The sequence below is a fragment of the Oryza sativa genome, chromosome 5, assembly GCF_034140825.1.
Source record: "Oryza sativa Japonica Group chromosome 5, ASM3414082v1".
NCBI lineage: Eukaryota > Viridiplantae > Streptophyta > Magnoliopsida > Poales > Poaceae > Oryza > Oryza sativa.
Genome location: NC_089039.1, coordinates 19868356 through 19889991, shown reverse-complemented (window position 1 = coordinate 19889991; position 21636 = coordinate 19868356). Strand labels below are relative to the sequence as shown.

The 21636-nt window shown below is 42.5% G+C and overlaps 3 protein-coding genes across 5 annotated transcripts; 1 reads left to right on the top strand and 2 right to left on the bottom strand.

Annotated features, from left to right (window-relative positions):
- Positions 1–1928: 1928 nt before the first annotated feature.
- LOC4338756 (nucleoside hydrolase 3) lies at positions 1929–7661 on the top strand. Of its 3 annotated transcripts, none has more exons than XM_015784427.3 (11): positions 1929–2357; positions 3003–3185; positions 3462–3851; positions 4324–4509; positions 4637–4921; positions 5357–5479; positions 5618–5815; positions 5963–6198; positions 6336–6513; positions 6607–6912; positions 7013–7661. In XM_015784427.3, exons 1-11 carry the CDS (start codon positions 2088–2090, stop codon positions 7325–7327), a joined length of 2670 nt encoding a protein of 889 aa, XP_015639913.1. In that variant the 5' UTR covers positions 1929–2087; the 3' UTR covers positions 7328–7661. The 3 variants fall into 3 exon arrangements, with proteins under 3 accessions (XP_015639913.1, XP_015639914.1, XP_015639916.1); XM_015784428.3 differs by having other exon boundaries at positions 2064–2357; positions 2811–3185; XM_015784430.3 differs by lacking the exon at positions 1929–2357 and having other exon boundaries at positions 2991–3185; positions 3395–3851.
- A 211-nt stretch (positions 7662–7872) lies between these two features.
- LOC4338755 (uncharacterized protein At4g15545) lies at positions 7873–11473 on the bottom strand. Its single transcript, XM_015784431.3, has 9 exons — positions 10888–11473; positions 10473–10541; positions 10276–10332; positions 10053–10116; positions 9856–9948; positions 9548–9763; positions 8847–8889; positions 8305–8383; positions 7873–8183 (listed from the first exon to the last, which is right to left on the bottom strand). The coding sequence occupies exons 1-9, from the start codon at positions 11221–11223 to the stop codon at positions 8091–8093; spliced, it is 1050 nt and encodes a 349-aa protein (XP_015639917.1). The 5' UTR covers positions 11224–11473; the 3' UTR covers positions 7873–8090.
- A 1422-nt stretch (positions 11474–12895) lies between these two features.
- On the bottom strand, positions 12896–19112 carry LOC4338754 (autophagy-related protein 18h). The gene is made up of 9 exons (XM_015784177.3): positions 18579–19112; positions 17280–17741; positions 16745–17179; positions 16413–16658; positions 15520–16332; positions 15233–15405; positions 14210–14313; positions 13523–14125; positions 12896–13440 (listed from the first exon to the last, which is right to left on the bottom strand). Exons 1-9 carry the CDS (start codon positions 18750–18752, stop codon positions 13436–13438), a joined length of 3015 nt encoding a protein of 1004 aa, XP_015639663.1. The 5' UTR covers positions 18753–19112; the 3' UTR covers positions 12896–13435.
- Positions 19113–21636: the final 2524 nt, after the last annotated feature.

Sequence of the window (21636 nt, the reverse complement as noted above, 5' to 3'; positions counted from 1 at the left end):
TTTTTTCTAATATTTAATACTCCGTACATGTGTTCAAACGTTCGATATGACGGTGAAAAAAAATTTACCCGTGGATCTAAACGTACACCCCCTTAGCTACGTAGCTCTCTTTCACGAAGTCTCACACACACGATTCCCTCCCGTGGCCGGCGCCCAAGCAAGCAATTTCGATCGATGATATAACCATCGGTGGTGTCGCTTCCACCGCGCTGCGCCCACCCGCGCGCGGTCGTACGTGCCTGTTGCTGTAGCTTCAACGACGGGAGGGTGTGGCGGCCTCTGGTGGACAGTGGACTCGCCGTCCGGCCGGAGACGATCGAGGCCACCACCACAACGGAAGGTTTTGGAAAACGACCACGCGGTCCCGAACCCACCAGCCGGGCCGGGCACGCCGGGATGGGCACGATCGAGCCAACCGCCAGCGGTTTCACGTTTATTTCGTTGGTTTAATTACCTGTACAGTAGGGGTAACTATCACTCATGATGTATCCCATATAAACAAGAAATTAATTTTAGGGAAAACAAGAAAATTAATTTATCTGATCGTAAACTCAAGATCTAATGGTCTAATGTGACACATGGAAACAAGAAACCGAGGATTGACTCAAAGAGCTTATCCACGGCTGATTTTTAGATATTAATAATTAGCTAGCTAGCCAAAATAATTGAGCTATCGCTATCAATTTATTACAACGAAAAATAATTCGTGGCAATACATTGTACTATTGCAATGATAATTTTTATGTGGAGAGCACGTGTGAGGGAGAGATATTGGGTTTAAATATCTAATGCCACACATGGAGTGGTGGCAATAGTTATCTATTGCAACGATGTGAAGTGTTGTAATATTTTTTTTTCCACATCCATTTTATGGCAATATCAAAATTTTTTGCAACTAAATAAAAATCATTGCAATAACCTATTACCACACTATTTATTACCACGGCTAGCAACGATTTTAAAAATGTTGTTATAAGCTTTAACTATTTATAACCCTAGAAACAGGGGCGGAGGTAGAGTATGGGAGGGGTGCCCAGGAACTTGGTCAAGAAAAATTTTTAAGTTATAACTCACATATTTTCATCATGTGTGCACCCCCCTCAATACAAACTTAGGCACACGCATCAATTTACACTTGATCTAAAGTAGAGTAAATTAAGCAAGATGTACGTCCTTCATTTCGTTCTAGCTCCGCCACTACGTTGAAAGTATATGATTTATAAATAACAAGTGTTTATTAATATTAATATACTCTAGATAAATCTTTTGAGCTAGCTTAGCCAGTTTGTTGATCGAGTGGCTTTTTGATTGGTACTAGTTCAATTAGACCGATACCCACATCAAGTTAGTGGCTACTCGGTTATTGTATTTTGCAGCAAAGTTTTACATGTCGTGTGACTACATAATTTGAAGGCATTTTTAGAACTAGTTAAATATATATAAATAGTCACACGTGTAGATTATTCTTAGAGAATATTAATCCATCCATACTTTAATATGTTAGCTAGGCAGGCTATGTGATTTGTAAAATGGAAAGTAATATATACTTCGGGCTTGTTAATATTGATACCATTTCAAACCATATTATTTTTTAAGCAGAATTGCTAAATATGTGCATCCTTTTAGTTTATTGTCAAACTTTAGTAAATACATAAGAAATCCTATCAAAATTTTACCAAATTACCAAAATTTAGTAAGATTTATTTTGTTTACAATCTGAACAGGTCCTTTCGTTCCAAAATATAAATATTTTTAACTATATATATGGATAATTGTGTGTCTAAATTAATGCATGCAGCTAAGAGTTACTATATTTTAGCGGAGGTACTACGTGTTTATCATCAAATACAGGTGCAGTGTGGATGTGGGCAGCCCGATCGGCTTCATCACTACTTGCCCGATTGGGGAGGCCTCCATCATCCACGCTCGCCTGACGGCTGCTGCCACTGCCAGCCCGCCCCGCCGCCCATTAATGCCCTGCAGCTACCGACCCACAGCGAGGCCGGCCGGCGATCGATAAAAAGGCGCACCGGCCAGCTAGCTAAGCTCATCCTCCTCTTCCTCCTCCTCCTGCTGCTGCTGTGTGCATGTCTCCCGCGGAGAAGGCGAAGAGGAGAGCCAAGATGTGGAGGACGGCGGCGACGGCGGCCGCCGTGCTGCTCCTGGTGGCGGTGGGCGCCGCGCCCGCTGCCTCCGGCGTGGCGGCCGGCGGCGCGGGCCGCGCCACGGCGGCGGCGGCGGCGGCGGCGGCGGCGGCGAAGCCGAGGAGGATCCTGGTGGACACGGACATGGACACCGACGACCTCTTCGCGCTGCTCTACCTCCTCAAGCAGAACCGCTCCGAGTTCGACGTCAAGGTAATACGTGCGTTAACGCTGATGGCCATCGAGTTGCATACTCCATACGATACTGCCTGCGTCTAGCTAATTTGTTTCATGAATTTTCCCAAAGATACGATCATTTTACCACTAATCATCTTCTTATTGGAGGTAATAATAGACATATGAAGCGTTTAATCACTGTCAAAACAGACGGTCTCTCGCTCCAGATAATTCTGGAGTATACCGTAAAAAATATCCATACATAGCCTTTTTTACAAAGGCCTCTGGCTCAATCTCTTGAAAAGACGATGACGATCTCGATCATTTCGATCGTATCTATTATCTCCCCAACTCGGAGTAAATGGTCCATCTCCGGTGGTGATATCGTCGCACGCGTGTGGCTCTCCTCCTCACCTACACTGTCATTTCATCATTAAGTTGGTAAATAATTAATTAATTAAACGTTGACGTAGACAGCACACCCTGCAGAGAGAGACGACCGGCCTTTGACCAGCGCTGCTCCTACCTGCATGTTTCAACGCCATTTGTCCACAGGATAAGCCGTCTTGTCGATGCTCTCTGCGTTGCGTTTGTGTGCTGAGTGATCGATCGATCGATGTGATGTGACACGGGCGCTTCTTCTTTGCACGTACACAATGCGCTGCGCGTGCGCGTGCGCAGGCCATCACCATCAACGCCAACGAGTGGAGCGACGCCGGGCACGCCGTCAACCACCTCTACGACCTCCTCCACATGATGGGCCGCGACGACATCCCCGTCGGCGTCGGCGGCGACGGCGGCGTCTCCGACTCCGGCGCCCTCCGGGGCCCCGACGTCGGCGGCTACCTCCCACTCATCGACCAGGTACTACAAAACTCATAGTAGTACTGTGTGTTGCTGTGTGTCACTTACCTCTGACGGACCGTAGAGTTCTAGCTCGTCAGAGTTGACTATCATTGTGTCGGGTGGAGTCATTGTGACGGTTCTCCACCCGTTAAATGTGACTGATCCTCACCAGTGATCATTAGTTTGTAACCAAGCTTAAACCCGTTAAAGATAAGGGTTTGGAACAGGTGACCTAGTCCGGTGTAGTGTGTCCAAGAAAGCTGCAGATCGATGCCAGCGATGTGTGTACTGCAGGGCACGTCGACGGCCGGCGGCTGCAGGTACAGGCAGGCGGTCCCGGCGGGGCGCGGCGGGCGGCTGGACGTCGACACGAACTCCGGCGTGAGGAGGGGGTTCCTGCCGCAGGGGCGGCGGCGGTACAGGCCGGTGACGCAGCCGACGGCGCAGCGGGTGATGGCCGACACGGTGTCGGGGGGGCCCACCACCGTGCTCCTCTTCGGGGCGCACACCAACCTGGCGCTCCTGCTCATGGCGCACCCGCGCCTGGCTCGGAACATCGACCGCGTCTACGTCTCCGGCGGCGCCGTCAGGGCGGCGGACCCCGCCGGCAACCTGTTCACCGCCTTCGCCACCAACCCGTTCGCCGAGTTCAACATCTTTGGAGACCCCTTCGCTGCTTATCAGGTATTCAGGTCACCTTAATTGTATTTGCAATAATAATGTAGTATCAACTGTTCGCTGCCTCTAGCAGCAATAATATAGGTGTAAACTGTTTCTTTCCCATGGTTAATTTTAATTTTGCTGCATATGATCCAGCAATTATCTCGTGATTTATTGCATTCAACAATGTGGTTAATAAGCTACGACAGGTAGAGGCAACCAAAGATAATTTATGAGTAAACTTTTGTATTAGTATTATTACAGTTTAAAAGTAAGGCTGGAAAATAGATCACGATGAAAAACCATAAAATCAACTCTGAAATTCAAATTTTAGTTGTAGGCTGTAGATGATAAGTCAACAAGCAGACGATGAAATGCATGAACTTTAGCTACTTCAGTGCATGTCTTGACTTCACTGATTATATCAATCGAAAAAAAAAAGACTTAACTGATTATATTGAGTAATAGTGCCGACTCTACGTTTCTATATCTTCAGGTCATACATTCCGGGATTCCAATCACGATGATTCCTCTTGATGCGACCAACACAATTTCGGTCACCGAGGAATTCGTTTCTGAATTCCAACAGCATCAGCAAACTTACGAGGCACAGTACTGTTTCCAGTCACTTGATAAGGTCTTGATGAGGCTGAGGGGACGATCCAACGGCCATGGCAACACGGCAAGTCCAAAGCTCAAATCTCCCTTTTCTTTCACAATTGTAAAAAAAAACAACACAACTTTTATTTGGTACCGAAATTTCGCCTAAAAAAAGTCCCAATTTCTCATGGTGTTCTTTCATTACTCAGAGCTACTACATGTGGGATTCCTTTGCTGCTGGTGTGGCTCTCTCTAGCATGCGCAATGGCGAGGTTGATGGTGAAAATGAATTTTCTGAGCTTGAATATATGAACATTACAGTGATAACTTCAAACAAACCGTATGGTAAACGTGACGGCTCGAACCCCTTTTTCGATGGCCGTGCTACTCCTAAACTTGGCCTGAAAGAGGGTGGAGTTCACAGTGGCCATGTTCAGACTGGAATAAGAGATAGCTTCTGCCTGGTACCGGGAAGCAACAGAGGGAGATGCGAGGTAATGTGCATGTGTTATTGAATGAAAAAAAAAAATCGTACTTTTCGAGTTGTTGTAACAATGTATATATTGATATTGATCTTATATCCATTTAGTTCACTGAGAATTTGAAAGTGAGGAAGTTAAAATTTCCTGTTGCGAACATCTCCATCGCTATGTTGTTGATTGAAAAATGTTGTTATACTTTTGGAATGTTCTTTAACAATATAGATATGCTTATTAGAAAAAAAAAAGTATTTATGGATATTGTTCTTATATCCATTTAGTTCACTGATAATTAGAAAGTGAGCAAGTTAAAATTTCCTGTTCTGAACATCTCCATCGCTGATCTCCCAGTTGCTATGATATGATCTCACATTTTTAATACTCAACATGCAAAATTCTGTCTATGCATGAGACAAGATACATTTTGATATTTTTCTGAAATCCTCTTAGGATGGATACACTAGAGAAGTGTCTGGTCCAGAAGGAGTTCGGGTTCGTGTTGCAACAAGAGCAAAGCCTAACACGGATAAAAATAGTTCACTAGAAAAGGAATTTTCCAAGAGCTTCTTAGAGGTAAGCATGCATGTCATTCCTTGCTCATCTTTGAGAAGGTTGAATTCTTATTTTTAGGGAATGACAAGGTTATGACATGAATATTTTCATTGTTTTGTCTAATAAAGTTACTGTTATTGACGAAATTGCTTCCTGCAGGTCTTAAATCGTCCCGAACAAACTGGGCTTTTCAACATCAATACGCAGTTCCCATATTATAGAGAAGTTCTTTACAAGCCGGTTTTCAGAAATGTGAGCAGGGGGAAGCCAGTCATTTTTGACATGGACATGAGCCCTGGAGATTTTGTTTCCCTAATATACCTCTTGAAGACACCAATAGAAGTAATAGATCTAAAGGTAAGGAAACAAAAAAATGTATGGCAAATGCATTAAGTGAACAAAATCATGTTGTCATTTCTCATATGTACAACAATGGATTAGCATTTGTTTTGAATCATTGTTGACAACATCAAGCAAAACTCACTGTCTTAAAAATTGTTTTAGGCTGTTTTGGTCAATGGCAATGGCTGGGCAAATATTGCGAGCATCGATATCGTTTACGACATTCTACATATGATGGGCCGCGACGACATTCCAGTAGGCCTAGGCAATACCACTGCATTGGGAATTCCAACCCTTGGCTGCAACAATTCTTATGCTATCCCCCATGGAAGTGGTGGTTTTATTGATTCAGATACACTGTATGGACTAGCCAGGTCACTGCCAAGAAGTCCTAGAAGGTAACCTTCTGCTTCTGCAGCATGCTCTGAATATATAGTCCACACTAATCTGTGGGTACAGTAAAGGAACTCTCTCATAGGAATAATTAATTGAAGATTGTCCTAAATTTTTTTTACATTGTTAATTACACGATCAGATATGCTCCTGAAAGTTTAGATCACCCAGAAGATCGGCAGCCTTTGGCTCTTGAAGTTTGGCAATCTGTCAGGAAGCAGCTTGATCCAGGCGAAAAGATCACTGTTCTTACTAATGGACCTCTCACCAATATGGCCAACATTTCACTCTCTGACAGGGATGCAAGTTCTGTAATAGAGGTCAATTAGTTCTCGATCTTCCAAAATAAGTTTTAGTTTGTGATGAGTTCATCAGTGGTCGTCAATCTCAATAAACAACCTTTTCCAATGCAGAGAGTCTATGTTGTTGGTGGACTCATCAAAGATGGAGGCGATGAGAATGGAAATTTGTTCACGGTTCCATCAAACAAACATGCAGAGTTTAACATATTTCTTGATCCACTAGCTGCAAAAACAGTCCTGGAATCTGATCTGAAAATCGCACTCATTCCTCTTACGGCGCAACGAAAGGCTGCATCATTTCGGGCTGTCCTTGCGGCTTTGGAAGACATCCAGCATACCCATGAATCAAAATTTGTCCATGAATTGTTGTCGTTGCTGCAAGAACTTCAGATCAAACAGAAGCTGTATCATCATTTGGTAATTGACTAGTGACTACAATCCATCTCTATCTTATTTTTTTCTCACTTTGATACCGTTTTGTCACATAACTTCTTTGTGTAAATTTTCATGATATCAGGACATATTTCTGGGAGAAATTCTTGGAGCAGTTTACATGGTTGAAGGATCAGGACTGAAACCTTCAGTGGAACTCAAGCCAGTAAGTGTTATTGCCAACACAAACAAAAGCACGGACGGGCAGATTGTCATCAGCAAGAATAGTGCAAAGCTGGTAAGGGTATTGAGCGATTTCGATGGTGAAATATATAGCAAACAATTGGCAAATTCTTTAGCAAACAAGAGACAGTCTGCCGTTATTGGGAGTTTTGAAGAACAAAAGGCAATTTGGAGCAGGCCGGTAAATAGTTCAGGGAATATAAAAAAACAAAAGTGAACTTTTGTAGTAGCATTAGCGTGCTAAAAAAATATATTAAAGATTACATAGCACAGGTAATAAGAAAGCTGACATGATAATGCTTGAAGTGGCTGAAGAACGGGTGTCACTGGGTGCTGAAGAATCGCTCCATGAGTCGCGAAGTAACCTGGAGAATTAATCATTTATCTTTTTTCTTTTGATTACACAAAAAGGAAAATTATGTTTCTTTCTGAATTTTGTACCGTAGTTGAGCATTGATGTGACCAGCAAATCTGGGATACGTTTTTCAGTTTGTGCTCTGAACCACTGAATCATTCAAGCAGTATAAATAATTACAGTCTGAAATTATTTACCTCTGCGGCAAATCAAGCCGTTTTTACCAAAAGAATATTCAATAGAGCTACACTTGTATGAAAGGGCACTGGTGCTATTTAATTTATCTTCTTCAAAGTGGTTTGATTGACTGATACATGCGAGGAAAGTTTGCTCTTGTTTTCAACTGCATTTTATCTGTGGTTATTAGAAACATTTTGAATTTAATAAAAAGAAAAACACATTGGCTCTTATTCCAATTTTTTTCATTTGTATTACATATATAACCATACCTTACAGATTCTACATTAACATCAAGAATAAATTTTAAAAACTATACACCAGAAATCTGAAATTAGTAGCCACTGAAATACAAAAAGTACCAAACGTATTTTTCTCATAATTCCTGTAAAAAAACCTGGACCGCTTTTAATTACAAGAAATGTTCCAGTTTTGACTTTTCAGGATTCTAGTGAATATTGCGAGTAATTAGGCCCTCAAAGATGGTGTATAGGTCCTTGTTATCTGGACCAAATATTTCGTCAGCCTTCCTTAGTGTATCCTGTAAGCATCACAGAAGCTTCAATAAGCGCCAAAAGAGAAGAAAAACCTAGGACAAAAAGGGAGATACAGATTCACATATAGTAGAACATACAGTAAGTGCAGTTTCTATAGTTTTATACCTCTCTGGTCTGTTTGTGTGAGTTCAACTCCTTTACATTGGCTAGAAATGCACTGAACTGCTCATAAGACAAACGGTTTCTGCATGCACACAAAAATTTAAGTCAAAAGGAATGTGGAGGTTAACTGTGCACCATGACGGTTTCTGCATGCACACAAAAATTTAAGTCAAAAGGAATGTGGAGGTTAACTGTGCACCATGACTATTGCAATAAAAGGTTGCTTTTCTGGTGGTTAAGCAACAAGACAGCCATAATTTTGTTTTTGCAATTTATGAAAAAAGGATCTTCAGGGACCGGGGTTAATACAATTCCTATAGCGCAATATTGTGTGGTTCTTCAAGTACATTATAATGTCAAGCTTTTTGGGAAAAAAAAACACAACAGGGCAGACCTTAAGCAACTTTACAAGTGGACTAGGAGAAGGTAGGGAATTACAATAACTCCTAAGCAAATGTTCCATCCTTTTCTAAAGGAAAGTTACACAACATAAAGGGCACAGCTAGAGGTACTCTCCAAAGTCATGTTCATCTAAAACCACATACCTGACTTGACGGAAGAACTCTTTTCCATCAACTCGTGTTCGTCCTGGAAAACAAACGCGCAAACAATAAACATAGAGAACTACTAAATTCATGGAAATGATCAGCATGCTCAGTCAGAAATCAAACCCTAAGCTACACTGGAGACTGGTACCAGTCTATCTGACCAATTAATCCTTTTCATTTGTCCTAAAATGCTGGTGCTTCAAGCAGATTATCTATTTCAGCTCTCTACTATCAGTGCAACAGAATGGATGGTTAATGGAGTTTGCTAGTTCTTCACAAAGGTAGACTGACTGTTTGGAATCTAGATTGCATTTTGACATTCATTAATTCATAAAAAGATATTATCGATATTTTTTGCATGCAAATACTCAAGAGACTTGATAGAAGCCTTTATCACATATGGATGGTCATTGAATCATATGACCAGGCAATTTGTTAGGTTTCCTCCTTTTATATATATTATAAGTTCTAAATTACGAAAACACAGAACTCTATTAGCAGAATACTAGCCAATTTTCAGTGGTATATTTTGATTGAGTCAGCTTTTTGTCCTTGAAGAATCTCAGCCTCACTAATTTACTCACAAAATTTATATTAATACATCCTACATATGAAGGTTCCTTATTTCACACAAAAGTATTAGCAAATTACAATGCAAACAAGAACATAGATATTTAGTTCGAGCTAGCACAGCTAACCTGTGTGACTTCCTGCATCAAATGGAGATGTCACTGAACTATGACCAGAATAGGCCGAGGACCTGTCATCAAACAAATTCCTTGATGTAATTGAAATTGAATGCCGCCTTGGAGGTGATATTGACGCGAAACTCCTTGGAGGTGAGTCTGGGGGAGTAACCCTTGGTGTACTGTTGTACGATGGCAAAAATACATGTGGACGGGGTGGCCTGGGTACTGCAAGTATAAAAAGGTGCTTTATGTAAATTATCACCAAAAGGAGTTGCACATTGAACAACGTGAATCAACTGAGATGGAATGGAATGTACCATCTGGCTCAACATGACTACTTTCCTCTGAGACTGAACTTGCGGTTTCTGATAATTGTGACGATTTGGAAACTGGAAATGCAGAATCTTCATCTGATAGAAACAGACTGTCAAGGTTACTCTAGTGGTTACATATGGCACAATGCAAATCGATGCAATTAGCAACCACCAAATTCCTCCCAAAATATTTGGAGTACCTCCAACAGATGTTGCAGAGGAGAAATTTGAAGTTTCGCTGACCCTTGCCTTAGGAGTAGTGTTCTGCAGCAAAGTATTTTTAACAAGAAAAATCACTTCCAATCAAAAAGAATTACAAATAAAATTAGGGCAAAAGTTCCAAATTCCAATGCTCTAGTCACTGTTGGGTTCTTGAAGTAAATACAACACAAACATGCAAACGCAGAGTCGTGGATAACTTACAGCAGGATCTTCATCTTCCTGGAGTGACTGCATAAGCGTCTTCTTGAACACTTCCAACTGGACAGCAAAGCGAAAAACAGATGACAAAAACATACTTTGAGCAAACATTCTGAGTCACCACACATACTTTGAGCAAACATTCTGAGTCACCACACATCGCAGAAAATTCAAATGAGCAATAAAATACGTCCAATTACCTTGGCAACATCTCTGTTCAGCCTCCTGACGGTGTTTGACAGCAATGAGTTATCCCTCTGCAGTGCCTCCTGCATATCCACCATCCACAAGACCACAACAGGAACACACATTAACATCAAAATTATGCTAACGTGCACTGAACATATAACTCAACACAAGATTGATGCAATTATACTAGAGACAACAAGCGATGTGTCACATTTTTGAAGAAATGGTACTCAATTATCATTAGCGATCAATCAAATCGCCTGAAATTAGAGTACTACTATGCGCGTGTTAACGATTCGGGAAGCGTGACAGCATCGCCGACAAATGGATTGGACCCCATGTGTCAGTCAACGTAATTATCTCGGTTGAAACAAGCAGCTCAGGCCACAATAGTGACTTTGACTCCGGTAGCTAAGTGAGTTTTACCTTCTCCTCCTCGGCGCGGCGGAGGCGTCCGGTGGCCACCGCGAGCGCGGCGTCGAGCTGCTCGACGCGCTCGCTGAGGTCCTCCGCCGCGGCGTCGCGCTCGGCGAGCTGCGCGCGGAGCCGCGCGCCCTCGGCCTCGAGCCGCCCGAGGCGCGACGCCAGCGCGATGGAGGTGATCTTCCGCGCCACGTCCAGCTGCTCGAACGGGTCCTCCGGCAGCACCGCCATCACCTCCGCGGTCAGCCCGAACTCCGCCGCCGCCACCATCGCCGCCGGCGCTGGTGCCGCCGTCACCTCCTCCTCCTCCTCCTCCTCCACCACTTCCCCCTCCATCATCGCAGCCCGCGCACGCTCTCCTCTCCTCGAGTCCTCCTGTCTTTCTTCTGGTTATCCGCTATCCGCCACGGGGGGATTAGCGCGGGTTTTGTGTGGTGGTGAGGTGGGGAGGGCTTCCTCCCTCGTCGCTCTCGGCGCACGCGCTGTGCTGTGCAGCGCGAGCGCGCGGAAGGGGATGCGGACCCGTACGTGTTCCTCCCGGATGAGGCCTCGCGTCGAGTCGCCTCGGCGTGTGGCTAGGCTTGATCGCGCCTCGCAAGGCAGCAGCAGAGGCATATGTGTGTGGATCTGGGCGGCGCGAGGCTCCGTCTTTCCGGGCCGGGGACACTGAACAGGCGAGGAAACTGGGATTATGCAGTGCACCAACAGGCAACAGCATGCCGCCGTATGGCCTCCTTTTTTTTTAATGCTTCTGCCTATCTTAAAATTAATTTTTAACCTTAAATTTAGAGTTAGATTTTATAGTTTTTTCCATCGAAGTTTATTTTTTTTTGCCTTTGCATTTAGATCGCCAAAAACACGTATATAAAAGTTTTATTCACAAATTACTTCTCGTTTGTAAATATACAGTTTGGCTTATTCCGCGAATAAGTGAAACGATGGCTCCGATAGTTTGTCATCTCTATTGGTTGCCTACGCTTGATATATACTCTCCGTCCTAAAATAAACCAACATTATAATAGAATATAGCACATCCTAATACAATGAATTTGATCATACCATATATTCAAATTTGTTGTATTAAGATGCGTTTACGAGAATGACTTATTTTGGGACGGAACGAGTACTTCCTATATATCCCATAAAAACAAATATAGTACAGCACATCCTACTACTATAAAATCTAATTAGGAATAAAAAGCAAACATGTATGTATGTGATATAAGATAAAATAGTAGTATGTGTTATATCCCATGATGGTTTTTTTTTAAGAATAGAGGAGGTAAACCTTCAACGATTTTATAAGTGATATATAAAAAGTAAAATAAAATAATTTGTGGAAAGAAACTTTTACATATTGTGCAATATGCTTAGCGACTTAAAAGCTAGTATTAAAAAGAAACTATGTTGAAAATATATTAAAACTAACTTTAAATTAAAATTTGATAGTGGTTTATAAGTCATTGGGTAAGTGATGAGGTTTTATCTTTCCTAGGGCGGCTGTTTAGTTTAACTAGTTTGATTTGGTGGAGTGCATTAGTAAAATCTCACGTTCCAAACATGCCTAACTCTCAATTACGAGTGTTCTCGGAACTCTAAACTGATGTCCCCTTGGAAAAAAAAATGGTGAGTAATCCCCTGGTGTTATTTTCCCATTTGTACGCGTTAATAGTGTTGATCAAACCTTAGCAAACAAAAAAACGCACATCTGTAGTACTCCAGTAGCAGTAGTAGCATTGATTTTTAGCGTACGTTGGTACAGTACCATCTTTTTTTCAGATATTGGTACAATATCCAATCGCTTTTTCAGTGAGTGTAGTACGTTGGTAGTACCATCCGCTTAGTAGCATTGATTCAGTGAATCAGTGTACGTTGGTAGTACCCTCCTTCAGATGTTGGTACCTGGTACAATATCCAAACACTGAATGCACTTTGATAGTACCATCAAACGTTCTTCAGTCAATACCACAGGCACGCAAATCGATGGGAGAAGCAAGGGAAACAATTAACATTTCTTCGTAAACGGAAATTCTTTACTGAATGTTTATACAGTTATGTCACATTAATCCTTGCTAGATTTTCTTTTTCCTTAATGAAACAGAAAAGACTGTACAAATAAACAAGGAACATTAACAGGCCTTGGCAGGAAGCAGTCAACAAATATGGCTGCCAAGGAAGTTGGACCGTCCAATGTTCCAGAGACGTATTTCACAAAACAAATGGTCTTTTACAGTATGTACAAAGCAACGGAAAAGGGGCAGTGTTGCGGCAGGCAGCAGCAACTTCTCGACAACACCAAGCTCCCCTTAACGTGGATCCGTGGATTAGTTAATGGCCCGGAAGGAAGGATCTTGATCTCAATTCCTGAGTAAAACTTCTCACAAATGGATATCGAGCACAAGCTTCACCTTTCTAATATGTACCAAATAGTAGATTATCATCTCAGCACCAATTTATTCCACGAAAGCCTAATGGAAATCCACCATTTTCTAGGTAATATCACGGGCACTGTTTTCCATTCTCTATGTAAAAGCAGAGTATATTATTAGGTTCAACCTGCCACCAGAAAGAAGAGAGATAGGTCAGCACAACGCAAAAATATGCAACGCCCTCATAGAACTTGCATCACAGACAGTACCTTCTTCGCTGAAGGCAAAAACAGCCCCAAGCATGTCATCGTTATCCCCATCTTCCTCGGGCTTCTCTCTCTCGCAGTGGCTGCTGCTGCTGTCAGCATCAGTAACAGCTTCAGTTAACTCACGGCAGTCATCGAGTTCTGATATTTTACAATAGCCCTCTTGGAAATACTGGGTAAACTCCACTGAGTTGTGAGAATCAGATGCTTCATTCTGTCCAGAATTGATGCTCGTGAGACACCCATTTGAGATGTCAGTCATTGTACCATTGCTTACTGAAGAATTGTTGGTTATCTGAGGCCTGAATGATACATTACTTGCAGGTGATGGTAATCCATCATCAAGAGATCCATCCAAGAGGGAGTAGCTGCTCAATGGTCTGATGGTTGAAGGTAAAGTGTCCACTGTTGTGACTGATGTGGTTGCTCCAGTTGCTGTTGAAACATGGTTCATGCTCTCATTATCTACATTGTGAAGGGCAGTAAAATTTGCCACTTTAGGAGATTGAACAGAATTGCATTTTTCCATTGGTTGTAAATCATTAGTGATAGGTTCCAACAATAACTGCCCCTCTAAACCATTCATGTTCTGCATTTTCCTCATATCTGCAAAAGAAAGGCTTTTCAATTAACTATGACACATAACTGGGATGAAGTATTACAAATGACATCATACGCTCATATGCTTACCACTGTAAAATCCAGATATAGGGAACCCCGCCTTGGATCCATGAGCACCATTATCCTTGTCGATGTATGTCAATGCATTCTGAAACCGTCCTATTGCAAGATTCCTGAATCTTTGAATATTGTTAACTTCGCATTTGAATGAAGTCACATTAAAAATCATAATTAGACATGCATTGGTTCATTTGCACTAAAAGAAAACTATCAAAATATTGGACAGCTCAATTCTAAAATAATCAAGTATAGGCACTAGCATCTGCTACTTCAAAAAAACATGTAATAACACCGATGTATATGGTACCAAACTACCAAACCAAGGTTAAAAAAGGCTCAATTAATTGCAATACTACTAGCTAGTATCATACCACCTTCTATTTTACTTCTACACACAAATGACAATTAATTGGAATCTTAAAATTATGTGATACTGAAATTCTCTCGTTTTCAAAAATTTTATACATTCACATTGCCCGCAAGAAGTCTATCCATTTCCTACCAGAAGTTTATTACAATATACGCAATCCCCAGATAGATCCACTCTCGCATTATTTCGGCAACTACTTAGGATCATGTAAATCTGTTCCCTCAAAACAACTCACAAGAATGACAACTTTTCAACATGTAGCAGCCACCATAATGTGGCCAAAAAGAAATCTTTGCCAGAAAGTGTGGCAAATCCAGACTAGATTTAGCCAAGTCTGCATAACAATCATCAACCTTAGTCCATATACTTTTTGAAATTTGACATTTGCAGAATTAGTCCATGCACACCATGCACCTGAGACAATGATGTACCCAAACTATAAAATACACATTAGACCATCCAGATTCAGAAACCTGTCTGTTACTGCCAGTGTTCAGTTAAACCAGTCCAGAATGGGAAATGCCATATAATTTAGATTTTAAGCTGACTTAACCAGCTTCTGTTTTGGGGAAAATATTATCTAAAATGAATGGCATTGAAAGCATATCTTTACTACAGATAAAAGAAACAAAAATTTACCAGCCAAAATTTGCTGACATTACCTGTCACTGAAGTTCTGTTCAGAATAGTGGAACTGCTTGAATACAGGGAGCAATTCCCTCCTCCGAAGTTCAACCTCATGCAGAGGCAGCTTCTCAATCTCAATCTCTCCCCCACTAGAGCTAAGAGATTCCCCTGATTTTGCAGGTGGTTGATCTATCACATAGAAGAAAATCTACACAAACATGAAAACAATATTCAATATTCATTGCACACAACTGAGCACAACGTTATCTCAAAAAAGAAGAAGAAAGAAGCTGAGCACAATGTTGAGACAAGGAGGCACAACCTTTGATTTCTGCCAAATGGGAATCCTCCATGAACTTATCTGTACCTCTGCATTTGAGAGGTACCAACTTGATCTTTCTCGAGATCTCATCATCTCTTTCCCAGAAATACCATCTGATGGAACGGAATCTGAATGCTCACTATCACAGTCAGAAGCATCCATTGCCATCATACTATTTCGTTGATTATGGAAGACTATGTTTGCAATGTTTTCGTCCCTTTCTGGCCAGTTTGTCCTACGGCATACATCCCACCACTGAGTCGGTTCAGCAGTAACATGCAACTCATCATCTTGGATCTGCAAGGAACCAGGCCCAACTATTGGACTGCTATCAGAGGATTCAGAACCTGAAGGCAGTAGTTCATGTTGAATAACATGGCCAGATGGTGAATACACCAATAGATGCTCCATGGCATTAGCCTTTGATGGAACTGGCAATGAACCTTCATAGTTGGAATTGTGGAAAACAGCAGTAACAGCGCCAGATGGTACAGATAGTTTCCCACTTGCAGAAGCAGCCACATTACTAACAGTATTTAGCCAACCAGAAGAACTGTTTTTTATCCTACTGACTACAGAATTAGTTACAGTTGAAGGAGCTGGATGAAGCTGATGATCCATAAGGAATGATGGCTTTGACCACCATGGCCTTGATTGACATGGGGCAAGGGGTAGCCCATCACTGTGAGAATTCTGTGGCAGCAGACTCGCATCACCGCCAAAAGGAGACAATGTAAAAATATGGCAAGTACCTCGGGATGAAACAATAGATATCCACTGGCTAAAATGGCTAAAAGAGATATCCTGGATGACCTGCAAGCAGATGCAATATAATCAGAAATAAACCCAAGATAACAAGTTTAAATTGAACTTTTATTTTCTTTTGAACATACAGCTGCTGTCATGCCACGATACAGTTTGTAAAGGTGGACATGAGATGCTGTCCAATCATAGCGTATAGAGCCTGAGCTGTTAGCTATTACGGTTGGCATGATCCTGAAAACATTTATGTTATGGCCATGAACGGAGGCTGTGACCAACAGAGTTCCACTAGGGTCAAAACAAAGAGCAGATATGGGACTTGTGTGAGCCCTAAACTGAGATATGATTTCTTTCGAGATAAAATCCTTGATGACAACCTGCAAGAGTTCAAGAGGATTACACTATTAGGAAACAGAAATGTGAGCATGTGACAAAGTGAAGGCTTGCTCAAGCCTCAACTAACCATTCCAGCATTGTCAGCTTCCAGCGGATGCACGCTAGAGGGAAGTTTGCCAGATCTTCTGCCAGGACTTGATGACAAGGGGGAGCCAGAACCATCTGGCAGAAATTCTTGGCAGTACTTTGACAGTGTCTTGTATCCCATATCACCAAGATTAATAATACCAGCAGCTATCTGCTTACTTGATTCCATTGCATACCGAGCAACTAAACTTCCACTACTAGGGGAGGTAGATGGGCTAACTCCTGGAGATGGTGTAAGGTTCTGTGGACTTAGACGGCCTGTGCTTGATAATAAAGGGCTATTGGAAGCATAAGCTAACCACCTTGGGCCAACAGCCATTGGGCCATACCCAATATTTATCCCAGGTGCCCCTTGCAAAGGATATGTCAAGACACTGAACTTATTCTCAAGGGTCACAGCATCAAAGCAGTATACCTGGAATGTAGTTAAAACATATAAGTACACCGAAGTAAATTAAAAGCATGTACTCCTCTATGTCATTTAACAATAAATAAGAGCACCAAGAGAAACTTACTTGTGCTGCAAGAGCTACAGCTACAATCCGGGGGCTGCAGCGAACTATATATACGGCAGACCGAAATCTCAGAACATGTACATATGAGTGAGACTTCAAAGAGTAGAAGCGAACAACTGTTGGAGTAGAAATGCAATTTCCATTTGGAGTTTCACTGCTATTATCTCTGATCAGTGCACTTAAGCGACCACCTTGAACCATACCCGACCCATTTGTCTCATCACCGGCAACAACCAGAAGCATGGGATGTGATGTTCTGAATCCTTCAGTACCATCAGAGTAAACTGGTGTGGGTTGCATTTGTAAAAATGTAACTGGACCATCACGTTTTGAGACCAATTCGCAAACATTTGCAGCATCCTCAACATCAAGCACTTGGAACCCATTTGAATAACCAACAAGCAAAACATGCTTGAAAGATGATGGATGAAGCTCTAATTTATCAAATCCAGCCCACAATACCTGTTTATATAATGAAGCATCAAGACTACGGTTATGTTCAAATTTGCATAATATACTAGAGCTACATGTACACATTGGTTTAAAGAACAGAAGTAAATGGTTAGTGAAAATTAAATTGGTTGCACAAACAATACCACTAACCGGTCAACAGAAAAAAGAAAATGCTCTTCTGATGAATACATTCCAAAATGGAAGCATAGCACACGGAAAACTAAATTGGTCTATTTACTAAATGGAAGCATAGCACAATGAGAACTGAACCAAAATAACAAAAGCACTATTTACTAATTGGTCTCAAAAACACACATCAGAAAAGTATGATGTAATAAAGCAGAAAGTCAGCTTCCAGGCTCCCAACAAAGTTGAGATATAGTTACAATAGTGAAACCGTGGCAAAGAAAGAAAATTTTGAGTTATGGAACAGACCAATTGTTTTTTGGTTCTTGCTTTACTTGAAAAATATTGTTTTGCCCACCATGTAGATAACTAGAATTTCAACCATTGTTGAATTGGATAAGAGTACCCATTCAACTCCCGCATGTTGTAGATTTACCAATTCTGTATATCCATTTTAGCTTTATGGTAGTCAACTGGCCTCCTCCAAATGTACTACTTGCGCACAGAATTTTGAATCTACAAGAACATAAGATCTACCACGCGGGACTAAATCACAACGTACTACCGCAAAATGCCGTGATTGAAGTCCACGATTGCAACCATATTACATCAGGACTAAACTTAGCTACTCCCACAGCTAGCTTCAATAGTGAGAAAACCAACATATATTTGAATAGTTGGGAGGGGCGGGGAGGGCAGTAGCGTGTGGGAGGAGCGGACCTGGTCCTTCTCGTCCTCGGCCTGGGGGGCGATGGAGGCGGCGACGGAGGCGCCGGCCGAGCGCACCGTGGACGCGACGGAGCCGGCGTTGGACGACACCGTCTTGAGGCACGACGAGATGATCCTCAGCGAGCTCGGCAGCAGCCCGTTCCTCCCGCCCTTCCCGCGCCTCATCCCTCCTCCTCCTCCTCCCCACTCCTCCCCCAGCACGAGCACCGCCGCCCCCTCCCCAAACTCCGGAACCGCCCCTCCTCCTCCTCCACCTACAACCCCCGGCCCCCGCCCCGCCCGCCGCCCATCCGCGATCGCCGCCTCCGGCGCCGGCGAAGCCCAATACCATCCGAGTGGCCCTGCTCCCCCTCCGATCCCCCGCCGCCGCCGCCGCGATCCGCCAAGTCAGCTCGCCACCATCTCCCTCCTCCTCCTCCTCCTCCTCCGACTCCGACCAGAACCAACAACTCCTTGGCTTCTCCCTTTTCCTCTCTCTCTCTCTCTCTCTCTCTCTCCCCTCCTCGCTGTTGCTTTCGTGTGCCTATCTCCCTCTCCCTCCTACCCCGCCTCCTTTAAATAATCCCAAGAAATCTCCCCCCCGTTTGCCTCTCCGCCTCCCCGCAACGCGTCCCCGAGCAATCACCCCTCCTCACCCACTTCCACCCCGACCCCACCTCACAATCCCTCCTCACTCCTCTCCCCATGTACGCGTGGCCGGGGTGCGCGTGGCCAAGATGAGGGGGTTGCGGGAGGAGGGGAGCTTGCACGCAAGGGGAATATGAGGGGATCGATAGATCCCTTCGCCCCCGCCGCTGCCGCTGCGGTTGCGGCTATCTATATCCATTTTTTCCTCGCGCGATGGGTTGGTTTTTTTTTCTTCTTTTCTCCCCTCCTCGCTTCGCTTTGCTTGCACACATCGTGTGCCATTGTGCCCTCACACCGTAGGCTTGGAAGACACGAGTGCGACCGAGGAAAACCGGTGGATGGTCCGGGCTAACATGGTATTGGTAGCCGCGGCGTTTGCTTGCTTGCCTGGCCGTGCCAAAGGGGGACTTGCTTGACAAGCTCGGTACGTAGATTCAGATCCGTTGCTTCGGCAGAGGGTTCGTTCGGTTGAAAGCTTCAGAAAAGACCCTAGGCCGTGGCGAGGGTGTGTGCTCATCTTTGGGATAATCTAGTTTTTAGGTTTTTATTAAATCTGAAAGTGATGTCACTTTATAGATGACTAGAGTTTTTACGGTCATGCCTTGTTGCCCCATTTGGTTGAGCTCGACAGTACGGGTTGGAGCAAAAGAAAAAGAAAGGAATGCCGTTTGGTACAAATCCTAGTGTCATGGACAAGAACAGGCTAGCTTGTGTGAAAAGAATAACTAGTATTGCTCTATGCTAGTATCATAATCCAAGATCTTGTAAAAAAATATGTCTTTCATCCTAAAATATACTTCAGTAACTACTACTACTACTGTATGATACCATTAACTTTGTCTTATTCAAAAATATTATGTAATATAATTTATTTTTTGAGTTGTTTTATCATTTAAAACTTTAAGCATGATTTATATCTTATACATTATATAAAATTTTTAAATAAGACGAATGGTCAAACATGTTTTCAAAAGCCAACAGCGTTATGTATTGAAAAATGGAGGGAGTAGATTAGATATAACTACTACAAATATGAGAACAATGCGTAGCTGAGCTAGCAGGGAGCTATCGGGAATACAGGTTTTTTCACAGTTTTCTTCTCTCTTAAAACTGAATGCTAAGCTCCTCCTTAGTGTTCCAACAAAAGTACTATGAATCTAGATAGGGGTATGTCCATATTCATAGTATTAGGTTGTGTCTCAGTATCTCAACATAAGTACTACAATCTAGATAAGAGATATGTCTAGATTCATATTATTAGATTGTCTAATATAGGATGGAGGGAATATCTTAGACCATGCATTTGCATGGGTTGTTGATATTAAATGCATTGAATTAAATTTCTGCTGAAAATTATATGTGAATAAAAAGAAAATGGTTAGACACAGGGCTGTTCGGCTGCCCGAGCTGCGGCTGCACCGCAGCCGGCACGAACAGTGCCGCACTCACTGTGCGCAGCCGCAACTGTTGCTATCGGCCTGCCGAACAGGCCCACAGTTGCGTACATAAAAAAAACTTAGAAGCCGTAGTCCCTAGGTACTCCATACTTAGCCAAGCGAGCACTTCGTGCAGTGTAAAATAGGAGTATGATTATTACCCTCTGGAATCCTAAACATGGGTAATTCGCGTGTGTTTGTAGGATTGTTCAGAGCTAAAGCTATGCGGTCATAGCCTTATAATCACTTTTGCTGAACACCAGGTTCCGGGGCCCAGATCTTGTTTTGCCAACTGTTACATGTTGACAGTGAGATAATGAATGTGTTTGGTTGCTGGTCATACTTTGCCACAACTAACGTTAGGGCAAAAATGACAAGAAATTTGAGTCTATGACATATGGGACATGTTATTGAAAAAAGTATGGCAAACCACAAATGTAGCAGTGAACCAAACACATACCTAACAAACTGTAACAGCCAAAAGTGTGGCCATGAACCAAACACCCTCGAAGTGTGTGATCTGTGTTAAGCTATAGTTAATACAGAATGTTTAGCATTGGAAATACATTGATGATCCTTATTAAGCATGGAAGTGATCTATGGTTCTTGTTTTTTATATGAGGTGGCTTGATAGATGTTGAACTTTGTTTTAATAATTGTGTACAAATACTAGTAGATAACATTGCATATTGAAACATGATATCGATGTATGTGAAATGGCATGTGCAAAATTTATATGCATAGATATAGATATGACCAAGAATAGCCCCCCCCCCCCCCCAAAAAAAAACACACACAAAGGGTGTCAAAGATGAGAAATGACGTGATTTTTGTGGTGGCTTCTTAATAGCAATGACGAATAAAATTGAGTTATCTAGTGATTAATGAGAAGCAATAGCAGCATATATCTAATAATGTAAATTAGATGATTGTAATTTGATGAAGCATAGGAGTGATTCAGTCTCTTGTCTTATGGTTGATGTGGT